Source organism: Microtus oregoni, unplaced genomic scaffold, assembly GCF_018167655.1.
Source record: "Microtus oregoni isolate MIOR12 unplaced genomic scaffold, Mior012 000018F_ref0000195, whole genome shotgun sequence".
Taxonomy (NCBI): Eukaryota; Metazoa; Chordata; class Mammalia; order Rodentia; family Cricetidae; genus Microtus; species Microtus oregoni.
Window position 1 is genome coordinate 35980176 of NW_024543077.1, and position 27325 is coordinate 36007500.

The window sequence follows — 27325 nt, forward strand, 5'->3', positions numbered from 1 at the left end:
AGACCTTGAATTTCCGGCAACCTCGCCTGCTGTGGGATTCTCCTCTGTATGCTATGAATATGTTTTATTACTAATGGTTCATAAAGAAGCTGCTTTGGCCTATGGCAGGGCAGAATATAGCGAGGGCAGGAAAACTAAACTGAAGGCAGGAAGAAAGAAGGCAGAGTTAGGCAGATGCCAGGTAGCTGCCAAAGGAGAAAGACGCGGGAAACTTACTGGTAGACCACAACCTCATGGTGATACATAGAAATGGGTTCGTTTAAGATGTAATAGCTAGCTAGAAATATGCTCGATCCATTGGCCAAACGATGTTGTAATTAATATAGTTTCTGTGTGACTGCTCAGGTCTGGGCGGCTGGGAAATGGACGTACAGTCTCCACTTATACTTGCCTCCATCTTCTGAGGGCTGGGAGCACAGGTTTTTGCCACCACGAATTCAGAGCTCTGTGCCTGCTAGCTAAATACTCCCCTAGTTATGCTATGGCCCAGCCTGGGAAAATTTAAATCAAAATGTTCATTTAAAAGAAAAGAGCCAGTGAGACAGAGAGGTGTCTCAGGGGATCAGGGTGCTCACAGTCAAGCCTAATGTCCCGAGCTCGGTTCCAGAATACATAGAGGAGAGAACAGTTGTCTTCTTGTTCCCAGACACTCGCCCCATCTCTCTGTCTCTGTCTCTTGTCTCTGTCTCTCTGTCTGTCTGTCTCTCTCTCTCTCTCCCTCTCACACACACTAATAAATCATTTTAAAAACATCAACTCTTTAAGAACATTAGTTTTCCTTGTTCTGACTGTAGCAGGGGACACCAGTATTATACCAGTGCTAGAGCAAACAGGAAGGACAGCGAAAGCCATTACCATCCTCTTGCCTAAAGGAGGGCCGAAAACCCCTTTCCGCCGCTTGTCCAGCTTTGACATGATGATGTTCTGCGTCTGAGCCGCTGTCGTCTGCGCCGAGAAGTTAACTATCAGGGGTTTGTAGATGTCCTTATTGAGTTGATTTAGAAGGAAATTCTACAGGGCAGGAGAGAACAGAGGGAGCCACAGCTGAGGCCTGTTTCGGCATTTCAGAATACACCCTAAGCGCCACTGTGGACAAACGTGAGTTGAACCTGTGAGTCAAAACAATGCGAGGGAAGGAAGGAATAGGGAACGCGTTGCCATGCCAACGGGGCACCGCTACCTGCCCAGCTGCCCTGCATGGATGGATTTTCTCTGATTTTCACAACCACATTAATAGCACAGGGAGCAGCGAGGACTGAGAGGTTAGGCCTCCAGCCTCAGTGAAGGACAGGAATCCAGCCTGCGTTTGTCTCTGAGTAGACGAGGCCTCTATTAGCTGTGCAGTTCTCTCGCTCTTCCAGCCCAGTCACCTTCCTGTAAGTTGAGCTTAAGTGACCTTGGTGTAGTTCAAGCAGTATTTGCTGGAAGGCAAGGGTTAGTGCTGCGCCCCTTCATCAATATGGGTGACAGGGCACAGACGATATGTAGATATCATTTTATGAAAAGTAATGTTTTTAATACCCATTGCCTGGGTTGAATTTGACAAAGGCATAAATGGAAAAAAAGGTGTGTTTTTCTCACAGTCTTCCTCAATAAAAGCAGGACAGCCAGCATATAGCAAAATACATTTCAGAATCATTAAAGGATTCAACAGAAATTAAGGTGAATGAAGAACCAGAAACAAATCCTGTCAACCACTGGAGGAGAGTGCGCGGGCTGGGAGCCTGGGATGGAAGACAGCCGGGCAAAGGCACCTCCCTCTCCTTCCCCAGCTGCGCAGGGCAGCTGGGGTTGGGGCTGCATCTCTCGTGGCAGCTAACACGACCATCACTAGCAGCTGGCTCCATCAGGAATCCGACTACAAAGTCACCATCGGATGTAGAAGAGTCAGAAAAGCAACCCTGGTGAGGTCTAGTTACTAACAGTTTCCAGGAGACCTAATTCTATACTAAATAAGTTCTTATTAGAATATCAAAATGAATGGGGCAGAGATTTAGGGACAGAAAACAACGCCATCATTCAACGTAGGCAGCCCACCAGAGACAAAGCAGTTAGGATTTTCCTTTTCCCAAAAGGCACACTTTACACGCGTTTTCTAAAATAAAAGACGATTACTCCCAAATTCCCCATAATTTAAATAGCAAAATAGTTGAGTATGTTTTTAAACGAAGCCAACCTTAAAATTCTAATTCTCAGGAGAGCGCGCACGCTTGAGCACATACATACATTTACATTTCTGCAACACTCACAATGATATAAACACTCTTGCCCGTTCCCGTCGGGCCGACGAATATCGACGGCTTCTGATGAGTGGTCAGCAGGCTCATTAGTGCGGAGTAGCGGATCGTGTCTAGCGTTGGCACAATGATCTCATTAAACTGGACATCCTTGGGAATCGGGGGAGCGTCTGCTAATTTCTTTATCCACTGATCCCATCTTCCCAAGCCCTGTTTACAGCAAACAGTCCACGTTATAAAACGGGCTTTGTACTTCTGTGCCCCTGTGGCAAAGGTCAAGACCAATTAAATTCTGACATCTACACGTTTATTTCATTCTTTAAGACAATTATCCTCTCAGGCTGAAAGGTAAATTTTATATATGAATTTGAGGAGAAACTGGGCTTTCGTGTAAATTAAACTGAGACAGCAAAGTTCAGACATTTCAAATGTCCCAAAACCACAGCCACAATCCAGTCGTCAATCGTGGAGTCTCTAATCACATTGATGATCTGATGAACCAATGGGCAAAAAGTAAAGAATTTTTATTTAATACGGTAACAAGAACAGGCTATAATTTCCATAGAGGTTAACTGTATATCACTTAACACTTATGCTTCTTTCAGGCAAGGTTTATTTTATGAAAATGTATAAATGTAATTCTAAGTAATTAATGTAACAACTAAGCAGCATTAACTATGTTCACAGTGCACTGTGGTCTAGTAAGATTTCCCAATTTGCGGTTATGGTGAATTACTATTATGCTGCGTACTTGCATCCGATGAGTTTGTGAATCATATAGCTTGATTCTTATCATAAAGTTTTAAAATTGCGTTTTCTCTGGAAAAATAATACTGCGTTATCTAGCCTTAGCACAGAATTATGAATAAACTCCTGGTGATTCAAAATGCATCAGACGCAGGCCCATCCTTCCCTGCCACTGCCAGATGCCCACAGCTGCTCCTCACTGATGGCTGTGCTAGACAACAGCTGTCTCGTCTGTTTGGTCTTCACGTCACACCCCGAGCCTAGACGACAGCATGGGGCTCTTCTGAAGAGGGTATGGGTTCACGCTGAGCCCTGCAGCTCATTCACTTTTACATCTTCTGGTAACGAGTTACACACTTACTGAAGACGCTGTGGAGGGCACCGAGTTTGCATCCCGTCTAAAATTTATAACTGGTGAGAAAAAGAGTTCCTTTTCGTGATCTTGCTAATCTACTCAAACATACATCTTTGACGGCATTTGGGAAAGGAGGAATTAAGAATCCGCAATCTGAAAGTGGCCAATCATTTAGAGGCTATGATCGCAGAGGGAACACTCACAAGTTCTGAGCCCCAGTTCCCTCCATAGGAAGTGTCTCTCTGGAAGTTCTGGGGTTAGGAACAATTAAAAATGATATTAGCAGATACGTGCTGAGCGGGATGAAGAAGAAGAATTCCTTGTAGAATGAGGTTAACAGTAAAGTTCAAGAGTTATAAAAATTAGAAACTCATAAAAATGTATCTCAAAAAAAATAATCAGATATGCAGACCTTCCTTAACTTGTGTCTAAGAAATTTCACCAAAGCAGTATTTATAAAAGTGAAACACTAAGGTCTGAAAAGCATCCTGCTAGATTAAGGAAGGTCTGGGAGATAACTCTACTGAAGAAACACCAGTGACGTGGAAAGTTTCCTCTCTATTAAATAGAAAAAAAAAGGATAGAAACTGTCCTGTGATTACCCAGCACGGTCCCTATTCTACTGAGTTTTTATGTGTTTAAATTCTCCGTTACTCCTAAAGTTGCTCAATGCACAATTTTTATGGAAGTTACAAGACCAACGACCAGAACTCGCCTCCCAGTCCAGTGCATCGGGGACTGTTTTTAAGAGCAAGCATTTCTCCAGGATTCTGGGCCGGCAGGGTGCTAACATACACACACACTCGGATCTCCTAGGGACAGCCTTGGGTAGCGTGTTCATCGTGCTGGGCTAGGTACCATAACGTGTAATCATACTTAATAGGCAAAATCGGACAGTTGGGTATCAGGACGTTTGATCACCGAGGAAAATTAAATTCAAGAAAATTAACTTGTAGCCGGGTGATGGTGGCGCACGCCTTTAATCCCAGCACTCGGGAGGCAGAGGCAGGCGGATCTCTGTGAGTTTGAGACCAGCCTGGTCTACAAGAGTTAGTTCCAGGACAGGCTCCAAAACCACAGAGTAACCCTGTCTCGAAAAACCAAAAAAAAAAAAAGAAAAGAAAAAAAAAGAAAAAGAAAGTTAACTTGTCCAACCAAGACTCTTCAGGAAGAAAGTAATTTCCCTAGGACTAAAACTCAGGGTGTCTGACTGCAAAGCCGGCGCACCTTCCTCTATTTCCCCGCTGCTTATTCACGTGAGCAGCGAGGGACTCATCCAGAGCCACTGCAGGCTACGTCTCCACAGAAACTGCCAGGCTGCACTGAGGCATCCTGCCTCTGAACTCACCTCTGGGACGAACTGATAGTCATAAATTGTCCCCTTCTCAGGAAACGGCACTGTTAATGTCTTTGAGGATGTCTGTTCAGTACCACTCTGTAATTTGAACTTATTCCTCGTTAGGTCTGAAATGGGACCTTCCATTAGCTCTCGGAGAATCTTACTGAATTTCAAACGGTCGTCATCTGTACAAGAAGCACCGACAGACCATATCAATGAGAACAGAAAAATGCCCTGCAGAGGAGAGATGAGAAGATAAAGGGCAATTAAAGAGACGCTTCCGCCCGTGTGGTTTAAATCAGATCAGCCAGCTTGACATCTCTGGCAGGAAATACGTGACCATCTGGGAGAATAGTAGGTCATCTAAGGATTCTGTGAAAATTAATGTCCCCCAAAATATGTCCTTTAACACCTTTAAAGTAACGCCATATGGAGCATGCATTCAAGTCAAGGCAAATCTTGCAAAGGCAATTTTTTGTTGTTGTTGTTTTGTTTTGTTTTGTTTTCTCGAGACAGGGTTTCTCTGACGCTTTGGAGCCTGTCCTGGACCTAGTTCCTGTAGACCAGGCTGGCCTGGAACCCACAAAGATCCGCCTGCCTCTGCCTCCCGAGTGCTGGGATTAAAGGCGTGCGCCACCACCACCTAGCACAAAGGTAATTCTATAAATTGCATGTTTCAAACTCATCCTGGAGCCTAATCTTTCAAGGAGCATTGGGTTAACTTTGAAAGGCAAGAAGCCCAGACATACTTGCCTTTCAGTTTTGATGCAGATGTGTTGAGTTTTGACAAAACCAATTTCTAATGTTTTGTGCGAAATACTAGCTCAGCCTTAACTGTATGAGCTGGATTTGCTATCCTACAAGCATCCAGTACGAGGGTGCCTGCTTGAACAGCCAAGTCTCCATCTAAATGCTAAAACGAACAACCATAACGATGCTAAGGAAGGTTGTGCCTTTAATCCCATCCGCATAGCACACCCGGCTTATGTGAAAACTATTTCGGAAAACACTTGCCCCGAAAAGACAAGGTAACTTAACTTGTTTTTCATAGAATTTAAGTTGTAAGAACTACGGATTGGCCAACTTAGAAGTACTGTCATTAGCAGTATATGGGTATTTTTTATCTGAAACTATCTAAGGTCGATACCTACGTCACTACTTTTTATGGCTTTCTATTACTTTTAAATTATATGCAGATGTGAGCCTGTGGGGGACATGAACACAGAGGCTGACAGTGGCCCCTGCAAGCAGCTTTCTTCCAGCTGCCTGAAACGAGTGCTGGGAACCAAACTCTGGTCCTCATGCGAGAGCAGCAAGTGCTCTTAACTCGTGCCCCATCTCTCCGGTCCCCTCTCACTAGTTTCAAGTCTGCTTCTCAGTCTTAAGATATCGTTCAGTGGTAGACCACTGGCCTAGCATGCATGAGGTCTTCAAGTCGGTCTTCAATATTAAAAAAATAAATGAGAATTTCAACCTCAGATATAGTTATATACCTTCATACATCCCATCTCCCCAAAACATAAACTTGTTCCTGTACAAAAAGGATAAAAGTCAAAGTGGAAAAATAGTAAGTCACAGTTTGGGGAAAAGGGGGTTAGTGATGGAGAAGCCTCCTGCGGCTGCCAGGACGTGTGGCTTCAACGGCAGACCATCACCGTGACCTCAATGCACAGCTTATCCCACCAGTGCGGTTGGCTAGCACTACCCTAGGGCTCCGCATCTGGGGCTCGGCTCTTCCTCCCTCCTAGGCTTGCACAACTTCCCCGAGTCCAACTTCAGGAGCAAGCCGGTCTCACTGATTAGGAGGCTTTGGAGAAAGCCGGAGATGCGGTTTTCTACTGCATGGCATAGAGAACAATGAGCCGTCCTACCTCAAGCAGGGAGAACGTTTCCCTATCGTTTCTTTCTTTTTGTTTGGCTTCATCAGCAAAGTCGTCCATGAAGCAGTCTATGAGGTTCATTAAGGAGCGGACCAGGTTGGTGTCTGAGGTAGGGGAGAGCTCCTGAGGAATCAGAAGAAAAGCGCCTGTAAACCAAGATGCCAAGGAGCACCACGCCAACGGCTCCTGTTGACAGAGCTTCATTAAGCCTACGAGGCACAGAAACGGGGCTCTTGGGATTCCCGTTTATGAGGGGAAACTGAGGTGCGTGTTCAGTCCTTGCCTGGAGCGACTGTCACACTTCAGTGATATGTACCCCTTTTACTGCTAAGAGTATGACGTGGACGAGTGACATGCAGGTACTGGGGTACCCATGTACCCCAGGAGTTGGCTTTCTTTTCCTACCTTCTAGAGGCCTCTCTACGCCTAGACTAGCTGCCTGGGAGCTGCTGGGGGACTGTCTTACTCTTTCCCGTCTTGCCATACAGATGCTAATATTTCAGCGGCACCTGTCACGTCTGACTCTGTGAGCCCGGAACAGAGCTCAGGTTGTGAGGTTAACAGGGCAGGTGCTTTTAGCCACTGAGCCTTCTCAGCTGCCAGTGCTATGCGCCTTTTGTAAAAGCTCACAAGCAAAAAAAAAAAAAAAAAAAAAAAAAAAAAAAAAAACCTCTCAAGTTAAAAAAAATTTATTGGCATGTGTTTCTCTATCCATTATTAATCTTATAAATCAAACTCGACTCCTTGATAGATGTCTGAGTCCTCACAATGTCTGGTGCGCTTTAAATCTGGGGCATGTCATTATTACAATTTATAAACTAATCCAGGGAACGCACACTGCTCCTAGAACAGTGTTCTCAGTAGCACCCACTAGCTTCCCTTCCAGCAGCTCTGTTCCAGCCTTCAGAGTGGCGCCCCTTGGTGGTTAGCAAGGGAAAGCTCGCCCTGTGATGTCATCTCTGAAGACCAGAAGTGGCAGGCTTCCTACTGAGCCACCCAGCCTCATAAAACGTGAAGACACCAGGACTGGCTAACATGGGATTGCAACTGATAGGAGACTCAGGCGCAAAGGGCCCCTCCTAGGCAGACACCTATTACCGCAATAGCCATTCATAACTTCTGTAGAAAGAACAGATCTTGGGATATTTACATGAAGCTTTGGTTTTGTTGTATGGCCAAGGTACATGCCCACGACATTTCTTTACTTACATTATCTGAGGGGAAAAAGAAACACAAATTCTGTACACAAGCACAAATTGCTATATTCTGCTTGGCAGAGCATGCTTGTTTAGATGGTCTGGAGGATGGTCACTTCCGGTTTGTCTTAGACACAGGTACCAGCCAAGGCTCTGAAAGCGCAGGGGACACCCAGTATCTCCTATTCCTCCACCAGTGCCCGAGATATTGTGGGCTCTTCCTCGCCAGTGCTTGCCACAATGGCCCTATTCCCTTTATTGTCCTTCTACCAAGGATTTGATTGTTTTAGAAAACAAATGCGCACACGCACATGAAAATAAAACATAGAACTGCTCACCAGAAACGAGAGTTAACATCTTGGATATTTTATTTCACAGGGTTAGGTAGGCCTTTCAGATTTGCTTGTTTTTAAGAGAGAATAATTGCACCAATAACACTGGCTCAAATTCTAAGATGTTTCACTTTTTATATTTTTCGAGAATAACAGTATGAATTCACATCTTTTTATTTTAGTCTGAGCTAAGGTTTTAGCAAGAGTGTTGGCATATGCCTGTAATCATAGTACTTATGAGGCAAAGGCAGAGAGACTGCATATTACAGGCCAACCTGGGCGCCAGGCCCATGTGAGTCACACAAAAAAGAATTGCAACAAAGAAAACAAAAAGGGAAAAATAAGCAAAATGGAAAAAAAAAAAGCTCCTGTCAAACCTGCTAAAAAAAAAAAAACATTAGCTTTAAAAAACACATCGAAATGAATATATTTAATTCAGGTTTTCCTTTTTTTTTTAAAAAAAAACCTTAAAACTTCCATTTCTCTTACCTTCGTATGCCTTCTAATGAATTCAACAGAAACAGGGACCATTCTGTCAAACAAGCCTTCTATGAACTCCTTCTGAATGATGCTGACTGTCTGCGGCAAAGTGTTGATCCACGACACCATCAGTGGCCTCCAACCCAGCATGTGGGGTTCCATGTAAATCATGCCACACCGGGAAACCTGGAAGGACACACATCGCTTAGCAACAAAGTCTGCTCACAGGACAAGTAAGGGGCAGTCGTCACTTGAGGTCAATCTAGGGACATCTTCTCAAGGAGATGGGTGAGCATAAACTGGAGGATACCTTCTTACAGATGGAAGTTGGGGGTCACATGACAGACACTTCATTCCAGGCACCTAGTCATGGATTTCTCTTTTGTTGTTGTTGTTGTTGTTACAAAGATCACTAGTTCCTTTGCTAACCTTATCATTAACTTCCTTTGGCCACAGGCAGCACCTGTCATATGGACTGACTTCAGTGAGCAGCTCTAGGAAGCCTCTTGTTGATTCATCAGATTCCCCATAATGGTAGAAAACCTAGCGCAGTTATCACTAGAGCAGAATCCCGTGAGGTTGAGCAGGGAGTCCAGCGCACAGGACCTGGCTTCTTGCTGGGCGTTAAGATAACTTAGGATACCTACCTCATACAAACCTCATAGGAGCAAAGAATTTTATATAATTTTATGATCTCGGTTTTTGCATATGATCTTGCAAAAAGATCCCAGATAAAAGAGAAAAATAGCTGAATTACTAAATCTGTCAAGGTATGTGAGCAGATATGCCTGTTCTTTCAGGATCACAGATCGCGCCCATGATGGAATGTACAAAGACTTCCAACTTAAAGGAAAAGCTGCTGAGTGAAAAGAAACATTTGTGGAAATTGCGTGATCCACAGACAGATGCCGAAGCTGCGAACTTACGGTGGCAGGAGAGGCAACTTCCAGATCCATGGGTTCGAAAATCAGATTCATTTGCGGTGACATCTGAATGATCTCCCCGCTCATCAGACATAGCTTCTTGTTGTCATCCAGCACCGTGTTCATGTTCTCAATCCACACCGCATCAACCGGCCCGTCAAAAATTAACCACTTCCTGTCTGGAGTCTAAATACACAGACAGGGGGAAGAGCAAAATGGAACGAAGCAAACCGATTAGTCATGTTATCTCCAAATTTAAAAAGACCAAGAGAGTCAACTTACCACGAAAACATAAAAAGTACCCTTTAAATAAAGCACACACACACATGTGCGTGCATATATGCACACACACACACATACACATACACACATACATATTCACCTCACGCACACACAAGCATAGATGAAAAGCCTACATAGACGTGGACAAGAAAAACAATAACATCTTACCTTGATTAAATCTTTTCAGTATTTTGGGGACTAAATATATGTAAAATGCTTTCAAAATATTAGAAATGAAAATGCTACAGACGGGGAAAACAGAAAGCTCATTCAAATTTGCCTGTTCTTCATGTTTTATAGATCGTTCTTATCATGAATTTTACTGAAAGTTTTTCGTAGCGTTAATGACTTCTATGTGCTACGCTCAATTTTTTTCTTCCTTCTATGGAATGAATTCACACACACATACACACTCCACTCCTAGGCTGAATTGTCTCATAATGCCATGGGGCAATAGTCCTCAACCCTCCTCATGCTGTGAGCCTTTAGTACAGTTCCTCATGTTGTGGTGACCCCAACCATAAAGTTACTTCCATTGCCACTTCAGAACCGTAATTTTCTACTGTTATGAATCATAATGTAAACACCCGTTTTCCTAGAGTCTTAGCTGACCCCTGTGAAAGTCTTCACTACCCCCCAAAGGGGTCATGACCCCCAGCTTGAGAACCACTGGTCTAGGATATTAAAATCAATATGACATCCACACAAAGCTCAGTACATCAGTAATAATAACCGTTAGTGTTGTGTATATATAATATAAAATCACCTTGACAGTCTGACAAATATTTAAAAATATGAAAATACACACGGTATAAAAAAAATAGCCAACCTTCTGACTCTTATAATTCTATCTGCTTATGTATGCAAGTGATGTTTCCCCTACCTTCAGCTAATCTGAGTGGAAGCTACACTGGAGACAGACTTAAGTCCTTACCACATTCTCAGTCCCCATGGTCAACTCCATAGGCTAGTGGGCTGCCCAGGGGTGGAACCCTCCCTGTCTATAGTGAGGGTGGTGTTTGTGTGCTCAAAACTCCGGAGGGCAGCAAGGAGGAGTATTTCTCTATCCCTAGGCGATCATTCCAGAGAGCCTTCCTTCAGGCTCTTAGCTGCTGGTGCTGGTCACCTGTCACTGTCTCCCACAAGGTCTGACAGGCACTTCCGGGTCAGAGGTGCCCAGGAACACGGGCTCTGTTGTTCTTGTGTGTGCTACCCTTGTTCCTCACAGAAATACCAAAACATCCAGTAACACGCTCTCAATAAACATCTTTTTTTTTTTCAGTCTTTGTATTGTTTTAATTGTTTGGGTTTGGGGGGGGGTTGTTTTTATTTATTTATTTATTTATTTATTTATTAAAGATTTCTGTCTCTTCCCTGCCCCAGCCTCCCATATCCCTCCCCCTCCCCCAATCAACTCCCCCTCTCTCATCAGCCTGAAGAGCAGACCGGGTGTGGGAAGTCCAAGGACCACTCACCTCCTTCCAGGTCTAGTAAGGTGAACATCCAAAGTGCCTAGGCTCCCACAAAGCCAGTATGTGCAGTAGGATCAAAACCCAGTGCTCAATAAACATCTTAAGGTCAAAATAGAAGTCTAGGTGGAAATAACTTGGAAAAAGATCAGACGCGGTCACAAGACACAGCGTAGACTTTGGAGAAGGCGGGCAAGGCGGGCTCTTACCGGGGACGCTGCAAACGCTCGGAAGCTCACGGCCAGGACCCCGTCGGACCACTCGTGGGACACCAGGTCAAACTGTCCATACAGCTGGCCCATGGTCACAGACTTAGGGTTCAAAACAGTTATCTGGACCTTGTTTTCGTCCATAAGTCCCTTGGGGAAAGAGGAAAACCAACATTATTTGCATTGAAGGATACGTTCTCCCCTCGTGGAAAACGTGTGGGAGCCTACGGAGACACTGCCAGGAGGAAGGAGTAGACTTAACAGGGTTCCAAAGCAGGAGGTTGCTGTGCGAAAAGAGATTGTTTCTATCTTCTTGGCAATGCCAATGAACCACTGAAAAGTCGAGTTTTGGAGGTTGCCGTAACATTGTTTTTAAAATAACAAAATACACAGGGGTAAATTAGTAAATGGTGTTCATTCTTATAAACCAGAAATTACAGAAAAAATATTGACACCTGTTTTTGGTAAAGGCCTATACACTAAACGATGTAGGCTTTCCGGGTTCTTCTTCTATTTTCAGTTTTTTTAAAAAAAAAATGCAGAAACCGTTATCAGCGTTCTGAATTCATTGGCATCCCGAGAATAGACTTCAGCTGCATTTGGCCTGAGGGCTGTAATCTGCTGACCCTTGCTACAAAATGTTCTCTGGGAGAAAATAAAGACACGGCATGATAGAGACTTCCCACCGAGCCAAAACCTTAATATTAGCAAATTGCCTGTTTTGACCGGAACCCTGGCTCGGTGGCATTATTATAGGACATGTTGGCACCCTTGGGGCACATAAGCCTTGTTTTTAAATTAAGGGAATTAATTTTTAGAGCAGTCTCAAATTTACAGGAAATTGAATAGAAAGTGCAGGGCTTCCCGAATCTTCCCTCTGCCTCGCTGATGATGCTACCCCCCCCCCACCATTGTTATCATCACACCCTAATGACTGTATGGACATGCGCTATTACGAACATATAATTACATACATATACACAACTGAGGGTTGACTTAGTGTTTACTCTGTGGGTTTTACCCACGTGCCCATCATTATAGCATCGCACAGAATACTTTCATTTCCTTAAAACCCCCGTGCTGAAGCGACTTAGTCATTCATTCTCCGCACCACAGCACAGCAAGGCCAGTTCTTTCCAATCCTGTCCGAGCAATGGACAGACACAAACCAGTACATCAAAGAGCAGATGTGGAAAACAGCGCCTTCAAGAACAAGACAAAGCTCAGCTCGCGCCTTTGCTCTCCTCCCTGCGCCAGGAAGAGCTCTGCGGTGAAATTTCCTCAATGGAGAAGTATGGGCAACCGTACTCTGAAGACAGAGTCTAGCCCACAGGCCAGTGAGGAGCTAAAGAAGCGGCCATCTCGCTCTTGTGGTTTCCAGAGAATGGAAGAACCATTCGGACTTCACCGGAGACCAGAGGACGTGCTCATACCAGCACGCCCGCCAGCCCTTCAGCAGTGCCTGGTTCTGTTAGAGACTTGATGTTTGTGTGTGGCGAAAACCAACTAGGTGGCAGAACAAGGAAACAGTAGCACGAGCAAAACACAAGCCAGTCAACCGCAGGGAAGGTAAGAGAAGAAGGCGGAGTGGGGAGGGAGGAACAAGAGGAAAGTAAAAAGAAGGGAGGAACCGTGAGAACAGAAGCGGAGGCGGAAGAAAGAAGCAGGGTGTCAATTTATGACGCTTACATACGAATCTTCTTGGATTTCCCCTCTAAAATAGAAGCGGCCGTGGGCTCCCACCCCTGACGGAGAGACTGTTTGTAGTTGATATCTGCTGGCAAAGGGAAAGTAAGCGCCCCACGATGCTTGTCACCCTCAGGCAAGCTCCTTGCCCAGGAATTTTGCCAACACAAAATGAATGCCATATTGTTGTTGTTCTCTTTTGTTTTCTTTCAGTTTTGTTGTTACGTTTTGTGGGTTTGTTTGTTTGATTTTGAGTTGGTAATTTTTTTTGTATTACATTTTTTCTTGTTTTGATTTTCATTTCGGGATTTTTTTTTTTTTTGAGAGAGAGATGATGATGAAGTTGTGTGCATAGGAAAATGGGGAGGATTTGGGAGGAGCCAGAGGAGAGAAAACATCATCAAAATATATTGTATAAAAATTGTAAACAAAAAGGTTAAACGTCAAGGCCATCAACCTACAGAAATGAAAACTGTGCCTTAAGAATGCTGCTGGAGCTACAGGCACCCGGGGAGGACACAGAGATGACGTTAAGAAAACGAGATAGAGCAAACCCAAGGTAAACAAGGCAAGTAAATATTTTCTTGCAACAAGAAATATGTTCTTCCAACAAGTGCTTTGGAAGAGAGACTCCACAGATGAAGATGTCATGATCAGAGGCCCCGTTGGGGCTCCACACACTGAAGTACGAGGTAAGAGTCCTGCAGGGCTCAAGAGGATGGAGGGAAGGAGCAAAGCTGCTCTGGAGTCCCATTTGTGTAGCATCTCAAAGAGACTGCAGACTCCTCAGCAGCTAAGAGCCTGCTGTTCTCGCAGAGGGTTGGGGTTTGGTGCCCAGTCCCCATGTGTTATGACTCACAAGCACCAGCAAATCCAACTTGGGGAAATCAGCCGCCCTTTTTTTTTCCACCCTTAAGGGTACCAAGCACACACACACACACACACACACACACACACACATATGCACATAAATAAATAATAAAATACAATTCGAAAAAAATGTGAGTAGTCATGCATGTATGTATACTCCATACACACATTTATGCACATGCAATTTAAAACTAATTAAACAAAAAATGAGCTGCCTTTAACTGAAAAAAAACAATCCAGGACTGAATGGCAGATTTGTGGCACACTCATCATGCGTTGTTGGACTCACTGTTTTTATTCTTGAGAATTTTATAGACATGCGCAATGAAATATGATCATATACACATCCATCTCCTCCTGTCAAATTCTCCCGTATCTCCCCTGCAGGCCAGAAGAGGGCACCAGATCTCACTACAGATGGTTGTGAGCCACCATGTGGTTGCTGGGAATTGAACTCAGAACCTTTGGAAGAGCAGTCTGTGCTCTTAACCATTGAGCCATTTCTCCAGCTGTTCCCTTCTCATTATATCATCTGTGATTCATTTCCTCTTTGTAGTGATTTTTACATGGCCCCCATGGAAAGTAAATTTCAAAGTAGCCACGTGTCTGCTCTAGCACAACGCTAATCGCCGACCAGTGAATGCATTAACGGCAGGAGTACCTTTTCGCAGATGTCACCTAAGGCTCCAGCTAGAACACGGTAGGCGCTGGTCTTCCCTCCGAACGGTTCTCCGACAATCATGAAGCCGTGGCGCACGATCATCATCTCGTAGATCTGGAGGATCTTCTCGGAGAAGAATTTGGTCATTTGCAGATTCATTTCGGCGCAGTTGTCTTTGATGGCCGCCAGCAGATCATTGTAGTCTGGCTTTGGTAACTTCACCCCAGGAAACAAATCCGAAGTAATTCCCTGATAGTGGGTGGGAATTTTACATTGCATATGTTTATGTCCAAAGACATAAGCAGATGGTATTATATTAGTCAACTATAAATCTGCATTTAATATAGATGGGACTGGGGTTACTGAAACAGTTCGAGTCTTTGTCTTCTGGTAGAATATTTATATCCTGAAGTTTTGTGAAATAATTTAAAAATTGGAAGCCTTAAATGATGTGGTTATTGACCTTATGAACTGCTGTATTGGTGAAAAGCGGCAAATATGTCACCAGAAGAGAACCAGCAGCCTGTGAATTGACCGGCTCACACATGAGCACCAGGTATCCAGGGACCTCAACCAAAGCCAAGTCAGTGAATATAGTATCTTTTATAGAACTAGATCTTGAAAAGTCGGCTATGATCCAGGCTGCTTACATATGCAAGAGTCAGTTCAGACATAATTTTAGTACATACATGTATTATATGGGTTGCTTGAGTTTACCCAGGGCCTCAGAACAAGACTTCTATAAAAAATTGTGTTTCCACATGTAGATGGTTAAGACATCACACTAGGTAAGGAAGATGCTATCTGAGAGATAGAAAGGACAGATATGCAAATACTTGGGCACAGTGAAGAAGGCCATGAGAAATGGATTCACATGAAATTAGCATAAAGCCACCACAGACAGGGAACATCCAGAATCGCAGGGAGCTACCAGGGGCTAGGAACAACTGGGAAGAATCCCTAAAAATGTCTGGTGGTTTGAAATAAAAAGGGCCCCAAAGCTCCTAAGGAGGGGCACTATTAGAAGGTGTGGTCTTGTTGGAGGAAGTGTGTCACTGGTGCTGGGATTGGAGGTTTCAAACACTCAAGCCAGGCCCAGCATCACTCTCTCTTCCTGCTGCCTAAGGATCTGATAAAACTCTCAGCCGTCTCTAGCACCATGTCTGCTTGCATGTCCCCGTGTTTCCTGCCATGACAATCATGGACTAATCCTCGGAACTGTAAGCCAGCCTCAGTTAAATGCTTTCTTTATGAGATTTGCTGTGGTCACGGTATCTCTTCACAGCTATAGAACAGGAACTGAGACAATGCCTTTTGGTCTCTACACTCTCCTTTCACGCTTCTTGCTTCAGAACTGGAAGCAAGTAAGTGCGTTGTGTTGCAAATTTGCAGGACATCCCCTTAGCCACCTTAGGAAGCTAACACAGTCACATAAGGTGCATTTGGCAAGATTTTTCATTCCTCATGTAGTGCTTATGAATACAAAAAGCTAATTACAAGGTCTAAGAAACAACCTTTCTAAACTTGTAAACCTATTTTATAAACCCCTCAACTTGTGTGAGAAATGACTATTTTTTAAAATCTGGACGTGAAAGTGAAATTTCAGAGGCACTTACATATTTGCTTGAGTTACACTTTAAAATTTGAGCTGCCAATTTAGTCACTCCTTCATCTAATTCAGTAAATTCCCTTGGAGCAAAGGCAGCTGTGCAGAGACGGATTGAGAGTACAGCCTGGCTGGCTAGAGTCCCTGCCCTCAGGCGCACGCCACACACACAGGCTGTTTGTCCTGTGTGTCTTTATCATACAATGAGGTGATGACACCACTTGCTCCCGATTGCCATTTGGAACAGGAGATATAGATGGGAAGGCTTTTGCTTGTGTATCAGACTGGCCTGTAATTTGCCATGTGACCCAAGCTGGCATCACACACATGATACATGTGCCAGCGGTGCTTGGTCCAGGCTGGGGTCATACTTCATTGTAGATGCGTGCTTAATGCAATTAAGATCCCGATATGATCATTTGATCCCTGGCGTGTGTACACACACACACACACACAGTATGTCATGGTAAATGACATAAATGGTCAAGAATGAATGATAGTGAAATGCAATTGTTGTGGGATAATGCTTGTGTACCCTGTAAAGATTTGTCACTTGGACTGGTTTAATAAAGCACTAATTGGCCAGGGGTTAGGCAGAAAGTAGGGGTGGGCAGCAAAGCTAGGAGAATTCTGGGAAGAGGAAAGGGCAAGCAAGATGAAAATGCCTCACTGATAAGAGGCACCAAGCCTCATGGCTAAAAATAGGCAAGAATTATGGGTTAATTTAAGTTGCAAGAGCTAGTTACTAATAAGCCTGAGGTAATAGGCCAAACAGTTTATAATATAATATAAGCCTCTGTGTGTTTCTTTGGGAATGAATGCCTGTGGGACCAGATGGGACAGAAACTCTGTCTATATGTAATGGTCTCTACATAACGTTACCATTCACATGACTGTGATCAAGTACTATGAGCACATCTCCAGAAGAAGCAGACAACTCGGAAACTTTTGTTATCTAGTGCTTTACAACCAAAACCAAAATATAGCCTAGACTCTCCTGTTGGGTGAAGACTAGACATACCCAACCCTCTGCTTGTCTCTGTGAGAGAGCTCTGGAGACGTCTGGTGATGTGTGTAGGTGGGAGTGTGTCTCACAGGACACGGAGCTGTGTGATGCAGGAAATTGTCAAGCATCTTCTACTTGAGAGAGTGCTGTCTAAACATTTGTTCCACAGAGACACTGCCAGATGTGAACACATCCCATGACACACACTCCCACCTTCTGGGAGAAAATGCAGCTTTTGTTCCTGCAAAATCTGTTCCATGTTCCAGCACCAAGGGGATGGGGGGGCACTTTAGGGGGAACATTTGAAATCTTCCCCTGTTGGTTTGTTCCATTAAGATATGTGCACTGCCAAGTCTAAACACGAAGGAGAGTTCCTTTCAAAGTGATGTAACGTGGTTGCTATGGGAGCAACTTGTGGAAGCTTTTTTTTATCTTCCTGTCATGGTTCCTTCAACCTTTACACACAGGGAACTAGCAACTACCATTTAGAAGGAGCCAATGTTCCTATGGACTCTTGCAGACAAAGAAAATGATACAGATTGATTATAGAAATTAACTGTTTTCTAACTTTTCTTAATCTAATATTATTTTATTTATTTATTTATCTATTTATTTATTTATTTATTTTTGGTATTTTGAGATAAGATTTCTTTGTAGCTTTGGAGCCTGTCCTGAAACTCACTTTGTAGACCAGGCTGGCCTCGAACTCACAGAGATCCGCCTGCCTCTGCCTCCTGAGTGCTGGGATTAAAGGCGTGCACCCTCCCCCCAACAGTCGACCATCTAATCTTAAAATATAGCAAGCTTTTCAAATTTGTTGCTTATGAAAAATCATCCTGAATATACAATTTCATAAAAGTCCCTGTATTCTTTTAAGGGAATTTAATTCTTATTTTACCAAGTGCTAAGGATTCAGTGATGTGCTAGCCAAAGAACCTTGCAACCTAGAGTCTACATTCTCATGGAATTTATGGCAAATATTTCATAACTTTTGTATGTTCGTCATTCTTGTGTAGTAAAGAAGAACATAAAAATATTACGTGGCTAAAAGTATCAGGAGCAACCACCCCAGGTAAACACACTTCAAGTACCAGCAGGGCTGGTCCACATTCCTCTGAACACCCCCCTGCTTTCCTTGACTGAGGTTCCTGCGGGGAGCTGTGCAGACTCCAGGCGCTGACTACACTCCTGGGAGAGTCCCAGCACGCGGGAATATAAGGGCTCTCACCTCAAAGAGCGGCAAGTCGTGGGATAAAAACTTCGGCAGATTGACATCAATAATAGATCTAAGTAGCAAAATCTCTTCGTTTTCATTCGGGTACTTCAGCTAAAAGAAAATACAGGAATGAGGATTTCTGTCACGGACACCTTTTCGTGTCGACCTGAATGCAAATGCACCATGAGTGTGAACGATCTGAACAAAATCCTGCTCGTGTTTTCATTACAGAAACTGCTGCTTAAACTCATTGGCCCTCCTGTCACACGAAGGGAGCCAGCCCCGACTGCATTCCCATGGCTATGGTGATGAAGGATTGGTGACTAGGAATGCAATACCTTGAGAACCTCCTTATTGGTCACCGCCTCCTTCTTGGTAGAACTTGCTTGTTCAAGACCCCCAGTGGGCTGGTTTTGTGAAAATCAGAATGAGGAATGTCGTGAGTGGGGTGGCTGAGATGAGTGTCCCGGGGCCTGCTGGCTCTCTACCGGCTGCCTGTTATCAAGCTGCGTAGTGGAGGTGGCGAGGGTACGACCCTGTCAGCTAAAGAGTCCATGAGCCGGGCGGTCGTGGCACACGCCTTTAATCCCAGCACTCGGGAGGCAGAGGCAGGCGGATCTCTGTGAGTTCGAGACCAGCCTGGTCTACAAGAGCTAGTTCCAGGACAGGCTCCAAACCACAGAGAAACCCTGTCTCAAAAACACAAACAAACAAAAAAAACAATAAAGAGTCCATGAGAAACTGTAAACTCTGAATGTCTGTGCATACCCAATATTGACTGAAACTCTGTTGGAACTCCAGACTTGCTCCTCGTGCCTACATTATGATTCACATAATTAGTGCCCCCCAAAATCTAGCCTGAGAATTATTTCTCTGAAACCCAATACTTACTTAACATCTAATTCAGAAGTTCCCCTGTGTTTTTTGTTTCCTAGAATATTCTCTTGTTTTTCACAAAAATTTCTACCAAAAAGGGAGACACACACAGAGACGGATGGGGGAGAACACAAGCCTTTTCTTTATCAAGTGGGTGACCTTAAGTGCCTGACTGGCTGTCAATCCCAGCCTCTGGGCCTCCAGAACTCCCAGAGGTCAAAGTTAGCCTTGCTCATCCAGACTTTCTGAAGTGTCAGAATCCATTTTTATTTATTCGAGAGGCTATTGTTTTGAAGCAAATGCTTAAATTGTCTCTTGGTAGAACAGAAAGAAACTTGAAAATATTCAAGCCAAACCACCTCGCAATTCTAAATGAGCTTGTAACAAAGAGTGATAGGATTCATTTTCGGGATTCATTTGCAGCCCAACTTTTATAGCTCAGTTGCAGTCAAGATTCCGGCACGGACCTGCACTAGGACAATGCATTATCTTTCCCATTATCTGGCTACAAAGTAATCCTGACAAGCCAGGGCAGTACAAATTGTTGCTTCCGGGCACTTGTGTTTATTGCAACAAACAATAACTTGAAGTTATGTTAGGCTAATATGAAATATTATATCGCCACTATATATCAAAGGTCTTTATAGCATTGAGAGAGGATAAAAATGCAAGCCATTGTTTCCAATCATGTGGGATGTATTTTAAAATTTGTATCTTCCACAAATTGTGCACATAAACATTTTGTAAACTCCAAGGTCACATTTTTGGGATTTGTTTTGAACAATAACTTATCTTGGCTTCATAAAGAACTAATATGTAGCTCTATTTCATGGTTCTACTTTTAGAGAGAAGTCAGCCACGTCCTGAATTATCTGCTGTTTTCATGTATTTACGCACAATTTTAAAATGCAAACATTTTATCACTATCATTATTATATATAATATAGTTATATACAGAGAACTATTATAAATAGTTCACAGGTGATTACAATTGGCAATTACATAAGCAACGATGCTTAGGGTTTTACATATAGTTATTAATTTATGCACTATTCCCTACATGTTACATAAATAGAAAACCTTCAAAACATTTCTTGATTGCAAGTAACTATTGTTTGACTATTACTAACTCCATATATTTGAGCTCAAACACTAAGAATTACCTGTGTGCGGTTTCATAAAACATTACAAAATTTTATTTTCAATGTTATTTACTTAAATTTTTTTTTTTCAGCTAATTGTGAATCCAACCTAGAACTCCTGTGAAGACCGTCAGTTCTAACATTTACGGCTGGGAATGTAGTGAGTCAGGGTTCTTGGTTCTACCTTCAGGTTGCCAGCAGCGGTGAGCACAGACTTCACGGCTCGCATCCCGTAGTCGTAGTGGTGCTGAGAGGACAGTTGCTCGGAGCACAGGCGGTAGGTAGCCACAATTTTTATAGACAGTGGCCGAGCCGTGACAAAGCCACAGGAGTACAGGACGATCTCAGCAATCATGGCGTAGTCAGGGACCATCATGGCCACCGTCCGAAAGAGAGCCTAGGGGACGTAAGAGAGGCCTTTCAGAGGGCGTCAAAAAAAAAAAAAAAGCAATCCTGCTCTTGTTTAATAAAGTGCTATGGTTCTTAACTGCTTTTCTACAGTAATTTCATACTTGTTAATAATGTTTGTTATTTAAAACACATTAACCACCATATTCAGGTCATATAGATGAAGTAATTAAAATCTGGTGTTCCATTAAGACATATGTAATACACATGCCACTACCTTTGGATAACCTGCACTTTCTGACTGTCCAGAATCAGTTTTTCTGCGATCTTCATGGAGAGCAGCATTTTATGGGAAGGAGAACATCAGCCCGCTAGGATGCGAGCAGACAAGGTCTCTCCCCCAGGCTGAGACAGAGCTCAGCTGCTGGAGCCTGGCTTCCCGAGGGCTCTTGAGGGCTCCAGCTACCTCACAGGCCAGAGGTGTTCAGCTGCCCCAGCCACGAGACTGTGTTAAGGAAAGGAGGTGTTCTGAGACAGCCAGAGCCCTGACTCTGAGTGCTGAGCCTGTGCAAACCTGACCAGTCCTTCTGCAAACGCTGGACACACAGCGCAGAGAACACCGCAAAGTCCTGGATGATGACGGTAAAGATCAATAATTCTGCAAGTTATAAAGGCCATTTATACTCGTAATTTTAAATACTATTCAACAACTAAATGCCATGTGATGGTAAGAAAATATAAACAGATTTTAGGGAATAAATGTGAAATTTACGATTAGAACACTAGTGCACTAATATTAGCCCATCAGGGCTCACTTTAATAAATTTTAATTAAAGTGTTACTTTCTTGCAAACATATACAGTGTAAAAAAAACTGTAGCTGAGCAATAACTTTGACTCTAGACCACTATATACCAATAGAAAAAATTACTGAAGAACTTTGTTATTCCTATGGCAACCCTTCCAAGTGGTGGGCTCTCAATTACTTTTTTGAATTAATGAGGCAAAGAACTTGCTAACACACCAATACTAATATGTCTGCAACACACAGTCGACATTGATGTGAGTACGATCCTCTGTGTTTATTTCAGCAGAAATACTTGATGGAGCTGAGGCCCTGCAAGGCCTACTCCATTTCTAGAAGGCGCTGTAAGGGGAACTACAGGCCTTGAGTATGCACCAAGTGCCTGAATATCCATGCAACAAAAATAAAAACAAACCTACCCTCACGCAATATGTTGTTTTGTTTTGTTTGTTTTTTTTTTTTTTTTTTTTTTTTTTTTTTTTTTTTTTTACCATTTCTAAGAACCTGGAAAGACAAGTCACAGATATGCTGTCCTTGAATGAGCTTGCTGTTGGTTGAGTGTAGTGAAGTGTTTTCCTCAGACGCTGCAAGGGAATCTCATACTATACCCTCTCTGGAAAGTGTAGTGAGGTGTTTTCCTCAGACGCTGCAAGGGAAGCTCATACTATACCCTCTCTGGAAAGTGTAGTGAGGTGTTTTCCTCAGACGCTGCAAGGGAAGCTCATACTATACCCTCTCTGGAAAGTGTAGTGAAGTGTTTTCCTCAGACGCTGCAAGGGAAGCTCATACTATATCCTCTCTGGAAAGCTGTGTACGTGGCACATACGTGCCAAGCTACTGGCTTTCTCACGCCAGCAGATCTGGAATAGGCCCATTTAAGAACTATTCTGAAGCCATCTTGAGAAACGGTTCTTTAGAGTATTTTTAACCTAAAATATAGCTCCTATGAAGTGGGGAAGTGTTCAAGAAATTACAGGTTTATCCAGATGTAACAAGAGAGCTACAATGGCATTCTTTCCACACAAAATAATGCTTATCAGTTATCAAAATATGTAAGCTATCGTGTATGCCAATTTACAAAGGAGGCATCCAGAGACATTGAACCTTCTCATTTCTAGTAGATGGTAAAGTGTTTGGGGGGTAAGGAAATGGGGATGTGTGAAAATATTCCCTTCGATGGGAGCCGCTGTTACTAAGACCCGCAACTCTCCACACCATCCCCAAGTACAACGAGCAGTTGGGAGGCATTCCTGAATTTGGAGGGATAGAGACTGGTGCCTGACTCATGTTTGAGAGAACAAAAGTGGCCTGTGGCCATAGGCTCAATGCCTAGAGTTTCCGGAGACAGAGCAGCGCACAATGCACCCTGTAAAACAAAGAAGGCAGGCAGACTGAGTCCATCAACTGTGAAGTCTGTGGGGCTGGACACCAGCAGCCCAGGAGGAAGAGAGACCCAGGAGAGGCATCTCCAAGGGACTAACAGAGGTGGGCTTGTGAGGGTTCCGGACACAGCCCATACCATCTCTGAACTCTGTGTATGATAAGCAGTCCCCTGTTAGCTCAACGTGTCACGGAGAACTAAGCCAAGGAGAACACTCCAGAGAGGCAGCAGTGTGCAGAAAGACACAGGGCATTCGGAGGCTAATGAGATCCCTGTGATAAACAGGCAAATGGCAGTAAATTTGCTTTATTTTGTAGACAAAAAAGAGCTCAGCATTCTTAAAGATTTATTTTTCCGTTTTAATTACATGGATGTGTGTGCCTGCGCCTGAGTCCGTGCATATGTGTTTGTATAGAGCCTCTGGCTGGCCCCCACACTGCCCCCCCCCATGTCTGTCTCTCTGCCAACCCTGCCCACGCAGAGAACAAAGGACAAGCACTCAAGACGAGTTCCACATTCTCGGTGATTACTGAAACATCCTCTCCTGTTGCTGTCAGCAGCCCTAGCCCCTGCCTAAGCATTCAGCTGTTGACCACACTTGGGCACAAACCCAGTTGGTGGTGGACACGTCATGACCCCTCACCTACAACCTATAAAACTTTCCTGCCCTGGCTTGGGTGCATGACCTCTCCGGCCTAATTCTCTGAGACCAGTGAGTTGTCTGGGAGTTGTTTTGCTCAACATACCTGTTATTATACTTTTTCAGTTTGCCTTGATCTGGCTTACTGTGTCCTCGGAGAAACTTATTATGGGGGGAGGAGGCAGAAAACCTATTAGTAAGTGCATGTCCCTCCTGAGTCCAGAAGAAAATACTGGGCCTCTTGAAGCTATAGTACACTGCCTACGAGCCACCCAGCGAGAGTCCTGGGAAACAGACTCCGGCCCTCTGCAAGAACAGGATGTGCTCTTAACTCCCAAGCCACCTCTCCAGCTCCCCAGTAGCGTTTTGATCTGGAATTAGATGAGGGATTTCTTTTGAGAGAAGACGTTGGTAGTACTGCCCTGGTAGTATCCGGGTCAGAAGGCACTGGTGCCAAAGGAGCTGCCGTAATAGCACACCCAAAAGAGAAGAGGCTGGCAAGGCTGGGAAGAGGACGTGCCAAAGGGACAGCACAAAGTCCGCAGAAATCGCGAGGTCAGTCAAAGAAGAGGGTTGATGAAGAGGCAGAGGGTTCAAGGGTGGTAGTGAGGACTGGCAAAGATGCTTTCTGGAACCCAGCACTTCTTCCTTCCCTCCTGGCCTCCTTCCCCTTTTCCCTTTCCTTTTAAGGAATTCAAAGCTCATTTCAGACTTGTTAGGAATTCCTTTTGTTTCTTCAGAGACAAGGTCTCAGGAAGTAGCCAAAATGGCCTTGAATTCTTGATCCTTCTTCCTCAGCCTCCCAAAAGCTGGATCACAGGCTTGGGCCACCACACCCAGCTAGGAATTTTCATGTGTTTGCAAACAGGTCTCTATAGCAACGCCAGCCACAAAGGCAGCACAGAGGGAGGAACAGTAGCAGCCACCAAGTCAGGGAGCTGCCAGGGACTTAGCTTAGTGCAACACCCCAGATACCTCAGGGCAAGTATCTGCCTAAAACTTCAACACACGCCATGGGGCGGCCTACACCAGTCATTGGGACATCCAGCCAACCAAGTGTGCCAGCCTCTTAGGACCAGTTACTCACAGAATTTTGCCTTCCTGTTTTTAAGACTATTTGTGCATTCAGGTTGGTCCCACTGAATAAAAGAACACCCACCAGGAGCTGTGGAACAGAGCTGGGGAGAGAGCTTTCTAGAACAAAAGTTCAAAGGGAAGTCTCGGAGCCCAGCGTAGATAAAGGACTCACCACTCCCCTCCTTTAAAACGGGGAATGTTTACTTATTGGGAAGGTACTCGTGCTATAACCTGCCTTTGGAGGTCAGAGTTCAGCTTGGGGGAGTCGGTACTCTCTCTCTCTTCTACTAGAAGGTCCCCATCTTGGGTTCTTGGCTTGGGACAGGCACCTTTACCCACTGAACAGTCTCTCCAGCCCTCCATTCTCATTTTGAAATCACTCTCTCCTTCACTAAGGCAAAGTGTTAAATCATCTGATCTAGCACACGGGAGCGGGGGCATAAAATAGAAACGCCAAAATATTTGGTGACAACTGGAATCATCGGGGGAGCTGTTCCTGCACACAGGCGACCAGCGGAAGGCATACAGGAATTAGTCAGGAAACCTGGTTTGGGGTCGACAAGTATTAATGTACTATTCTCCAGCAATCATCGTTCTTTATGCATGATCCATAAACATGCAGTTCACCTGGGAGTTTATGAAAAGGAGAACAAACGCGAGGAGAAAAAAGGGTATTTACTAATAATTGAAAAGTTACGTTTTTAAAGAGGGAGCTTTGTTCTGTTCAACGAGAACAACGTTTTGCCCCTTATAAAAAAAAAAACAAACCAACAAAACAAAACAAAGCAGGAACAGGGCTGTGTATTAATAGGATCTGGGGGTGGAAAAGGAGGCAGACGGCTTCACGCTGTGCTCATGGTGGCTGACTCAGCTCAGGGTGTCTTTCCGTAGAGAGGAGCCTTAATCAAGAGCAGCCTGCGGGGGTCCTGTCTGTAAGGCAAGAACTGAAAGCCGCCTAAATGTCGTCAGTGTGACCACTCAGCAAACTTAGTTATAGTCTGAGTCACGGTTATAAATACGGGGACATGTTCATCATGCATTTAAATTAAGTTAAAAAAAAAACCCACCACCTATACACAAGTGTTGGATTTAAACACTTTAAAAATGCATATTAAACTGGAAAGATAGAATAAAATAAGAGTTACTGGTATTTTTCTCTCTTTGTTCATTTGCTATAATCAATGCTATTTTAAAACTATAAAAATTTGGTGTTCCTCACGTTCTCCATATTTATCTGAATATCTTTACACATTCTCTTCTTTGCATTCATAAATCGTGACAAAGAAACAGAAGCCATAGTTACACCTTTCGTACCTTCAGATTGTCCGGCAGCTCTGAGCGCCCGGCGTACCCGGGGTTCATTGTTATAAAGACAGCGCATGTGGGGTCGAGTTTCAGCTCTGTTCCTTCGAACACTAGCAGTTCTGAGCCTGCATTAATACCTGTGGGCAAGCACAAGGTCAACGGCTTAGCGGGGCCACAGATGCACGCAGGTTGGGGTGCTCACTGCTCCCGCTTTTTGTCTGTCTTTGCATGCTGCACAGATAGCCTAACTCAGTACCTCTTTGGATGGTAAGGATTTGCTGAGCGACCACAGAAAGTACTTCCAAATCAATTCTGTTAAACTCATCAAAGCAAGCCCAGGCTCCACACGATAACAGTCCCTGGGAGGGAAGGAGAATAAAATTTTCAACTTTATCTGATTGAACATCATCACATCGAAATGACGCGTTCCCACCTGATCTTTTCGGGGATTTAATATCCCATCAAGGAAATTGCTTATTCGCCGTTATCTTTAAAGACAGCTCATTTTTCATTACTAATTCATTATTCTAGGTCAATGAAGGGTTTGATCAACTGGAAAACTTTCTAATTTATTGCCTTTACTCTGGCTATAACTGAAGGCGTGTAGAGGTAGGTATACCTATCATTTCTAGGCCTTCGCTTTTTATTTACAAGTTGACTTTATTTGCTATTTTTAAAGAATGGTTTGCAATAACCCTCTATGCAACATGACTTCTGTTGCCAGAAAGACTGCTTTGTAATACGAATACCCATATAGAGCCAACATTCAAGGCCCAGTTTCCAATCCTAAGAATGGATTGCCTCACAACTACGCGCTGTCTAGTCACAAGAACAACGCTAAAATAAGAATGAGCGATTATGTTTAAACTTAGATTTAAATTTTAAGACATAAAAGTTAAGTATCTACTGAGCACAAATGTTGTGGATTCTATGTGTACGCATGCGTGTGTGTGCATGAGCGTGTGGCATCTCACTATGTATCTGGGATGTGCCGAGAGTGACCCTCAGTACTTGAAAGATGCTTTAGATGCAGGGAGACCGAGCTGTTCTACATGTGATGCTAAGTCGCACTAATCCTGACCCTGGGTTTGCACTGAACATAAACTCCAGGCACATCAAAGATCGGTAACTCTTCAGAGAAGAGATTACCAATAAGTAATGATGCAGTATAAGCTTTAGTCATCACAAGAGACAGGGTCATAGTCAATTAGTAAATCCTGAAACCAGAGCTAATACAACACAGAGGTGAAAGAAATCT

At 43.8% G+C, this 27325-nt stretch overlaps 1 protein-coding gene across 1 annotated transcript in view; it reads right to left on the bottom strand.

Moving 5' to 3' along the window:
- Dnah7 (dynein axonemal heavy chain 7) overlaps positions 1–27325 on the bottom strand; it is a 195366-nt gene that overhangs the window by 87354 nt on the left and 80687 nt on the right. The window contains exons 26-37 of the mRNA XM_041668272.1: positions 26324–26426; positions 26077–26204; positions 20697–20909; positions 18507–18605; positions 14667–14915; positions 11450–11599; positions 9493–9675; positions 8576–8752; positions 6550–6681; positions 4688–4912; positions 2250–2447; positions 856–1011 (exon numbers count right to left, since the gene is read on the bottom strand). Of these exons, the coding sequence (XP_041524206.1) occupies positions 856–1011; positions 2250–2447; positions 4688–4912; positions 6550–6681; positions 8576–8752; positions 9493–9675; positions 11450–11599; positions 14667–14915; positions 18507–18605; positions 20697–20909; positions 26077–26204; positions 26324–26426 (2013 nt within the window). The remainder of the gene's footprint in view (positions 1–855; positions 1012–2249; positions 2448–4687; positions 4913–6549; positions 6682–8575; positions 8753–9492; positions 9676–11449; positions 11600–14666; positions 14916–18506; positions 18606–20696; positions 20910–26076; positions 26205–26323; positions 26427–27325) is intronic.